Genomic DNA, 9791 nt, shown 5'->3' with positions numbered 1-9791 from the left:
TGCGGCGTTGTTCTGTTACCTCGGGTACTCTTGATCGCTCGGGTTCAGGAAAGTGCCCACAAGTAGAGTGGGTCTTCTAATTACACTGTTGCCAAGAAAAGTGACTCGCCAGTTGTTGACGGGATTAGGCAAGTGGCCCAGGGCGTCACTTTCAAATATTTTTTCCTCATATACCTGCTGTTCTTTGGGGCTGAAGGGAATTGCAGATGCCATTTCGCTAGCTGTTTGAGAAACCCATAATTCGTTTACGCTGACAGAGCAGTAATCGTTTCATGGCCTATCTCTCTCTCTCTCTCTCTCTCTCTCTCTCTCTCTCTCTCTCTCTCTCCTCCTCTCTTCCGCTCTCTCTCTCTCTCTAAGTTTTTAAAAGCATTGCGTGTAAGATTCCTGTAAGCCACGCCTGATGTCTTATAGCCATTCTGAAAATAAATTAAACTTATCAAAATCTATTATTCGACTGTATGATCCCATGCAGTGAGGTGGCATCGCATGTTCATTGCTCGCCGTACTTGCGTGTTGAGAGCTCCTACGATTACTATCTGAGATTGCGACTGAATGGTGAGAGCTCTTTCCTAATTATGATTTATTCTTTGAGATGGTTGCACTCGCGCGACCCACCGACCACATACGGTGTCCATCCCACAACCGGAATCTCCGTTAATTTCTGCTCCGTGTTTATGCAGAGACGGTTAAGAACAAAGGAAAGGGTGGAACGTATTCCCGAAGGTTGACGATATATATTTTTTTTATGAAGTTTCTCAATTTCTTGCTATTTTTCTCGGTAATGATAATATTAAGTCGCATGTAGATTACCTGCTCGCAGTAATTGACTTACAATTACCACTCGAAATTTCTCACTCACTTAGTGGTAAGGGTAAATGGTCCTCGGTCTCTCTGCTCTGAGATTAAATGACCAAAAATTAGGGTCTTAGTAAATTTCCTGACTTGAAAGAGAAGTGTTATTACCAATATGCTCAAGATCGAATAGGCTTAGTTTTATTGATTTCGGATCGACAAATTGTTAGCATGAATGGCTCGATAATGCAGACTGTCCCTAGTAACGCTGATGACTTTGTTGGGTACAGTGAGGTTTTGGTAATGCAGACCATTGCTGAGTGCTCTGAGAGCTTAATAACTCGTGTTATTTATAGTTACGAGTTCATAGAATGCTTGGCAACGTATAACTTTGCAAGGCATTAAGACGGCTCAGTAATACAGGGCATTTTCAGGTTTAGGGAAGGCATGGTAATGCAGTTCATGGCCATGCCCAGAAATGGCAAGGTCAGATGACGTAGTAATACAATTTTTGAAGTACACCGAAGGCTTAGCAATGTATATTATTATCAGTTACCCTAATATATCAAGTACGGAGAAGGCCTTTTAATCTCAAGTATTTCAGGGTACGGTGAAGGCTCGGTTATTCAGACTTTCAAAGTAACCAGATGGCATAGTAATGACGACCATGTTAGTTACACCCGTAGCCTGATAATGCACACATTATCAGGCTTAACCCAACTAAAAAACTGAAGTATTATTTTGAACAATCGTACGTAGAACAAGAATTGATTGAAACCAAGGCTTTGCAAGTTCAAAGTTAGTTTACATAACTCAAATGTAAAAGAAGTGACTCTTAAAAAACTGTATCTTATCTGGAACCGAACGGATATTAACTGCAGAATTATTATTATTATTATTATTATTATTATTATTATTATTATTATTATTATTATTATTATTATTATTATTATTATTATTATTATCCAAAAATTGATATAAAATTATACCTCTACTAAAAGAGGGTAGATCAATATCGTTAATTATTTCTGCTGAACTAAATGTAGCCAATTAAAAATGAAGCAAAAGATTTCTTCTCCCTTCTCGTTTTCTTGACGAACCTTCAAATAGAGAGAAAGAGAGAAAATCAGAAACTGCGGACGCATGCGCATATTGGAACTTCTCGTGCTTAGAAACATCCAATTATCGTAAACGCCTACACTCTTAAACAACTCGACATCTATTCATGGACTCGAAGTGGGAATTAGTACCTTGCAACGTGGTTTGTGAACGCTGGAATGAACGCGGGAAAAACGCCCGAGTGTTACCTCGTTCTATAAAATCCATTTGTTTTCGAAACTTTGCATCTCGTCAACTCCTCAATCCGTCAGTAAATGTCCAGCTTAGCGAGATTATTGGCTGTGATACCTCCGTGTGTAGAAGATTGACGTGCTGTTGAATTTATGCTAATATGCTTGGAAGCAGTTGATTTCGATAATGTATCATGGTTGTCAATGAAAATGTATCATGGTTATGAATGAATATATATCGCGGTTATAAATGAAGAATAAGTGATGGTTATGAATGAAAATATATTATGGCTATGAATGATTATATACCACGTTTATAAATGAGAAATAAATCATGGTTATGAATGAAAATATATCATGGTTATGACGGAAAAAAAATCATGGTTTTGAATGAAAATATATCATGGTTATGACGGAAAATAAATCATTGTTATGAATGAAAATATATCATGGTTATGACTGTAAATAAATCACGGTTATGACGGAAAATAAACCATGGTTAAGAATGAAAATATATCAAGGTTATGAATGTAAATAAATCACGGCTATGAAGAAAAATAAATCGTGGTTATAAATTAAAATAGTTCATGGTTATAAATAAACTAATAACTTTGCTGCGTGGAAATATAAAAACTAGATAAATTGCTAATTTCTTACTAATAGAAATCTGTGTAGATTCATGCGTCATTATTATTAATTAAAATCTATGCCGATTTATGCGGTAATCAAAATTTTCATAGCTTGGCAGTGGAAAATAATATATAATTTTTTTAATTATCAAAATTTTAGGATTATCCTTGTATGATTTCTCAATTTTAAGAGAAGTTGAAAATTCGAGGAATTGAGGTATTTTTATGACTCGCCGAAGACACTCGGATGACCATGAAATAGAAAATCTCTCTCTTCCAACTCATAAACAAGGTGGTATTGTTTTGGAAGTCGTATATTGAATACACTCACGTAACATAGAACGACTGATTGGACATTTGTGAAACCCGATCATAACGTCAGAATTAACTTTACGGTTAACACAATTCTCAATGGTCTCTCTCTCTCGCTATTTAGTATTTCGATGACGCATGTAAGAACTCTATATCAATCAAGTTATCGCCAAGTCCCTTCCTGATTCAATTAAACAATTCAGTTCTAGCACTTTCAGTTCATCCCCTGAAATGGTCAATTTGTCGCAAGCTAACCTGAGTGGTCTTTGTGTGTGTGTGTGTATATATATATATATATATATATATATATATATATATATATATATATATATATATATATATATATATATATATATGTATATGTGTGTGTGTGTGTGTGTATAGGTGTGTATGTATACTATATGAGTCTTATCACACACTGTGATTCATATTTACACATTGAGCTACAAATGTCTTTTAATATCTGATTAGCTCTACCTAGGAATTAATTTATTTTCGTATGTTAACCGAAGGGAAATTTTTTTAGTTGATAAGAAATTCGTCGGCTTATGGGCGCGAACCACAGAACCAAGAATTCAGGACGTACAGTGAAGCTTCTTATCAACTAAAAAATTCCCCTTCGGTTATATGAAAATATATTAATTCCGAGGTAGAGCGAATTACATTTTGTATATAAGTACTGCATAAAGTTATTTATAAGGCATCATTATGAGAAGAGTAGTTTGTAAGCAAACAATGACAGATGAGCCTAATAGAGTTAGTTTAGTTTGGAATGGCTTAATACTCTAATGAGTGGCTAGCAATGAAATCAAGGATCACTGGAAGATGATTTTAACAAAGGAAATTTAACTTGGTTTTTGCCTTGTCGAAAATTGACTTTTACAGCGAAGATGAACATGGTGGTGAAACCGTTTTAGAGAAAGAGAGAGAATATGTTTCCATTTTAGAAAAATCCAGTTTCTGTTAATGCAACAGTTAGCATACTTTCCAATGTCATATTGTGTCAATATATCGTTTGGAATTTCTCGTTGCATAATTGTTTATTCATTTCGAATTTCAAACGCCTTAAATAAATATATTGTTAACCGTCTCTTCGTTTAGAATCTCGTGGGCACGTTCGGTGGAAAATAATTTTCCATGTTACATATTTAATGAGGAAAAATGTTTATTCAGGTCGTGACTATTTCGGAGTAGTCTTAAGATTTTGAATTGTTGACGCGGTTGATTGCCACGTAATTATATGTGCTCTGTTTTCTTCTTGGTGCCGATTCCCTATCACTGTTGATTAATTAGTGCCATGTCATTTTACTTTTAAATTTCGTTGTACTTATCTACAATCTGTTTACTTAGAAGTGGGTTTCATAAGATATAGTATGTTCAGTTCTCTAAACAGCATCAAATAAGTGTTCACTGGCGATATGAGGACTTATCTCAGGCTCTTTGTTAATAGCCTCATCATGGTGACTCGCGAGGGAGTAGTGATTTATGAAAAACTTGGCTATCAACGGAAAACAAGTGTTTTATTGCAAGTTCTTGTAAATGCGGCTCTTAATGAATCTTATAGAAGTCCGCAGAGCAAACTCTGGAAATTTGTCTCCTCCTCCTCCTCCTCCTCCTCCTCCTCCTCCTCCTTCTTCTTCTTTTTTGCAGAAGAACTGCTCAAAGAATCAATCAGAGCATTACGACCACAATGGCCTTTTAAAGTATGGACGTTGTTTCTGTTTTCTTGGCGAGTAAAGTTATTTCGCTGTTTCTTGAAATCTTTGTAAATGTAGACTAAACATTAAGTCGCCACAAGGCTATAGTGGAGACAGCACAGGGTTTATAGAAGACGGAAATTTATGCGGAGATATCTTCGGAACGGTTTTTACAATATGCACTTTCTTTAAGCAGGTACACGAATTATATTTTTATAACGTTTCCGTTTATTATTTGTGTTATTGACTTATTGATATCATTATTCATTTTTGCGGCTGGAAATTTATTTATATTGCAGGAGGATTATTTGTTATGCATATTAATGCAATATTTTGTTGATGGCATGCCCGCCATTTTGAAAAGAATACGGATTGGGCATTTTTTATTACTTTTAGGATTTTATTTTATTTTCTAAAAAGGAATCGCCTTGTGGACTTTTTATTATTATTATTTTTAATACTTAGCCTTTTCATTCATGAAATAATGTATGGAACTCGTTATACAGGGTGTCCATAAAGTCCCATTAACATTCTGGGCAATAAATACTTGTTAATGGTACCGGGACTTTGTGGACACCCTGTATTTGTATCGTGAACAGTAGCAACTTGCAGTTCTTGGGAGTGTATTTCCTCAAGCATATAGAATCCACATTTTTTTGGTGAGAATCACGAAGGAAACGGTCATGATGATAGAAAAAGTATCCAGTTTTTAAAGATTTATGTTGTGAGAAAAAAAATGGTGCGTTCTGCTTACAAGTTTCCCTGTCAACGAAGTATCATCAGTCGAACAGAATGCGCGCGCACATTGCCAAAGCCAGTTTTCGAGATCATCACAGCATGAAGCGTTATAAAGGAACGGTAGGTGAATTAGTTATCAGAAAGAAAGGATGTGGTTTCAATAAGGTAACACTTTTTCCCAGAGTTCTCTCTCTCTCTCTCTCTCTCTCTCTCTCTCTCTCTCTCTCTCATTTGCTTTGTTTCCATATGCATTGGCGCGTTTCCAAGACGATCACCCACCGGAGTCATTTCTTCCGTCCTGTCACCTGTTTACTGATGCCTTGATGATAATTGATGATGATCCCTCCTAACAGAACTTTAACGAAACGTAATGTCAGGATAATCCAGAATCTCTTTATAAACTTCAAAGATGTTGAGGTCCATGAATAAAGTATGTTTGTTCATCCCCAAACTGGTATTTTTCTAAATGCACCATGTATATTTACGCAATAGAATTTATGAAAAGACCGAAGAAAAGAGGAATTTTTGTTGTGACTCTGTGAGAGAAGTATATCCTCTTTTTGATCACTAAACAGGTATTTTCCTAAATGATCACCGATAAGCATTTACACAGGTCATGCATCGAGACAAAAAAAATATATATATAATTCTGTTACAACTTCGTAGCCTTAATACTCGGCCCAGGAGGTGAGGCAATATTTCAGAAATGTTTTCCACAAACAAAATGAGCCGGGAGTAATGAGAGTGAGGTTTATGGACCGAAATTACAAATTTGTCAAGCCATTAGTGTCAGAGGGACGTGCTTCCCCAACTCTGCCCATAAGAGCGGCCGCGTTGGAGAACTCGGGAGCCGTCCAGGCTCCTTGTCGAGGGTGGGGAATATTGCAAAGGATGGCGGACTCTGCGAGCACAATTCCTCTGGAACATTCACCATTTACAAATCATAGGAGCCCTTTGTATGTTTTAAGTTTCTGCGCGGGGAAAGGTTGACGAACTTGCAAAACAAGAGAGGAAGAAAGAAACGCACCGAAGAAGCATTATTATGAACCAAGGAGTCGTTTGGAAGAACAATTTGCGTTGCATTACCCACCCACAAGGGAAGCGAGCGAAGCTGATTGTTTCTGTAAAGGAAAATGCGACTCCAGTTTCAACAGTGACAACTTTCGTAGTAACCTGTGAGTCATAATTACGGACAGCTGTGAAATTTCGCTTTAGGAATGAGCTCTGAAAAAAGGGACATGAAAAAAATCTTCACTTTAAATCATGGAAGGTCTTAATCCTTACTGAACATTTAAAAGAGAATTATGAATTACGTGGAGTTAGAACCCCTTCAAAAAAAATAAATATATGGGTAAAAGATTATGTATCAGGCTTATTTCAACCCTGCTCAGTGTTGTGTGTATGTATATTAGAATATTTTTTTACAAAGTTATTGTGACTACCATAGATATATATAAATTAGAGGAATGGTGAACACCTCACAGGGACTTCAGACATTTTGTGACAAGACATAATTATACTTGGATATCTTTCGTTCCTTTTATTGATGTCCTGTAGACATCAGATTAATATTCCCACTAATTACCAAATGTTCTCAGTGTTTTCTTTTTCTTTTGTAGGGCAGAATGATGATCAACCGTCATTCAACGGAAGTTTAGATTATTTTGCAGACTATGAGGATTGCGGTAAGCTGTTGTTGTTGTTATTATTATTATTATTATTATTATTATTATTATTATTATTATTATTATTATTATTATTATTATTATTATTATTGTTAATATTATTATTATTATTATTATTATTGAGTACTTCAGCCAGAATTCTAACTTATCATTCGTACTTGACATAAGATTACATTTCTATTTTTATACGTTACATTTAATTTTATGTGTTAAAAAACAAGAAATAACTAGATTAATTCTGTTCGTATTCTGCGAGACAGATAATACCACTGGACACCAAAATTTCCTTAGGCAATTCATTCTGTATCTGTTCTTTGGAACAGATAATATACCATTCGACACCAAAATTACATAAGACTTTTAATACTGTTTTTCCGGGGGAACAGATAATACCATTCGACACCAAAATTACATTAGGCAATTGTACTTGTACACATTGTTGCATTTGGCATATTAAAAAAGTTTTGTTGTCATAGATGGTATTAAATATTTTGTTTTTCAAGATAGGAAAAGAGGTCATAAAATGACTCTTAAGAGTAAACATGTTGGATGACTTATTGAACGAAAGTCTCCTTTTTCCCACCGTTATCCCTCATCGAGGATTCGGTTGCCTGATGCGCCTTAAAACATCAGGCATGGTTTATTATTATTTGGCAAAGGGAGTTTTTACGACCGCATGCCCTTGCTGTCATGAACCGCAGTTATTGGCGGTGGGGCTCACCTTTGACTAAAAGGTCCACCTGGCAATGCAAGCAGTTTCCAACAGTTATTGGCCAGGGGGCCTAGCCTTTTACAAAAAGTTAAGACTGGGAAGGCAGCAATTTCCAGCAGTTTTATTGGCGGTGGGCCTAAAAAGCCTTTGGACCAAGGTCCACCTGCAAGGCAAAGGCAGTTTCCACAGTTATTTGCGGGTTTTGTGGGGCTAGCCATTTTACTTAAAAAGTTAAGCCTGAAAAGGCAGGCAGGTTCTCCACCAGTTACGGCGGTTTTGGCCTAGCTTTTTACTAAAAAGTAAGACTGCAAGGCAGCAGTTTCCACATTTATAGCGGGTGGGCCTAGCATTTTACTAAAAAGTAAGCCTGAAAGGCAGCAGTCTCCACAGTTATCGGCGGTTGGCCTAGCTTTTTACTAAAAAGTAAGACTGCAAAGCAGCAGTTCCCACATTTATTGGCGGTGGGCCTAACTTTTTACTAAAAGGTAGGACTGCAAGGCAGCAGTTTCCAAAGTTTTTGGCGGTGGGCTTAGCCTTTTACCAAAAAGTAAGACTGCAAGGCAGCAGCTGTCCTTTTAGTCGCCTTTCACGACACGCAGGACCTACGATGGTAGTATTCTTACACCTCCACAACAGGGAGCACTTATTGAACGAAAGTATTCTCAGCAAATTTGAAGAATGAGTTCTATGTAAATAAAAGTTAAAATTTAGGTCTCTAAATTTACCTGTGACCTATAGAAATAGGCCATCTAATATGATTCATCACAGTCAAAGAAAATTAATATATATCTCGAAATTAATTTATGAACTAAGAGAAACATGCTGAGGAGTAAAATACCGAAGGGTAAAATAATCATAAACCCTAAGTTGACCTATCACTTTGAAAAATAGGTCAACGTCAAACGTATTTTAAACAATAACTTCTGTCAAGTTGTGAAATAAAAGAAAATAATAATAATTTGGAGAAAACTCCAGTATGTCTACTAACAGCTTCATCAAATTAAGATAAAAATGAAACTAAGAACGATAATGATAGTGAACAACATACAGTGCCCCTCTATTTAGTCGATTGGTGTAACAAAAATAACAATAGATTTCTTTCTTTTTTCTTCAAGTATCTGTCATTATTATTTTATGGATTGGAACTGAAATATAAAATTTAGGCCGAAGACCAAGCGCTAGGACCTATGAGGTCATTCAGCGTTGGGAGGAAATTGAGAATAAAGGTTTGACAAGAGGAAGATCTCGCAGTTGCACTATAAATCAATTGTTAGGAGAGGGTGGAGAGAAAGATGAAAGAAAGAGAATATAAACGGAGGTACAGTAAAAAGGAATGAAAGGAGTTGCAGCTAGTTAAGTCATCCCAAAACTGCTATTCATACAGTTACCTCTATTCCTGCTAAAGTACTCAATGTGTACATTAAAGTGCAATTGCATTGTCTAAAGTAATGGTAACATAATAAGGGGTCAAAGAGCGCCTCAGTGGCGTGGTCGGTGTGGTGTTGGCGTGCCACCTCGGTGGCCGCGAGTTCGATTTTCGGACATTCCATTGAGGGGGTGAGAAATGTGTATTTCTGTTGATAGAAGTCCACTCTCGACGTGGTTCGGAAGTCGCGTAAAGCCGTTGGTCCCGTTGCTGAATAACCACTGGTTCCATGCAACGTTTTAAAAAACACCACATAAACAAACAATAAGGGGTCAAGTTAAGTAATCAACCAGGGGCAGGCGGTGAGAAACCTCTGTCCCGGCTGGATTACCCGTAAGCTATCGTTCTTGACCACTGGACGTCGGGTACTGACTGACCTAAGGTCAGAACCCGGAATGGATTTACCATCATCCTGACCCTAGCGTGGTAGTGGTAGCATTGGAAGTTACACAAAAAAATAGATACATGGGTATATATACATGTATATATCTATATATATATATGAGAG

General features: G+C 36.6%; 1 protein-coding gene across 6 annotated transcripts in view; it reads left to right on the top strand.

Annotated features, from left to right (window-relative positions):
• LOC135207868 (uncharacterized) overlaps window positions 1-9791 on the top strand; it is a 413859-nt gene that overhangs the window by 381780 nt on the left and 22288 nt on the right. For all 6 annotated transcript variants that reach the window (XM_064239753.1, XM_064239751.1, XM_064239754.1 and 3 more), the window contains one exon: window positions 7080-7145. In XM_064239753.1, coding sequence (XP_064095823.1) covers window positions 7080-7145 — 66 coding nt within the window. The remainder of the gene's footprint in view (window positions 1-7079; window positions 7146-9791) is intronic.

This window comes from Macrobrachium nipponense, chromosome 34 (assembly GCF_015104395.2).
Source record: "Macrobrachium nipponense isolate FS-2020 chromosome 34, ASM1510439v2, whole genome shotgun sequence".
In the NCBI taxonomy this organism is placed as follows: Eukaryota; Metazoa; Arthropoda; class Malacostraca; order Decapoda; family Palaemonidae; genus Macrobrachium; species Macrobrachium nipponense.
This window is presented reverse-complemented; position numbering and strand designations above follow the sequence as displayed.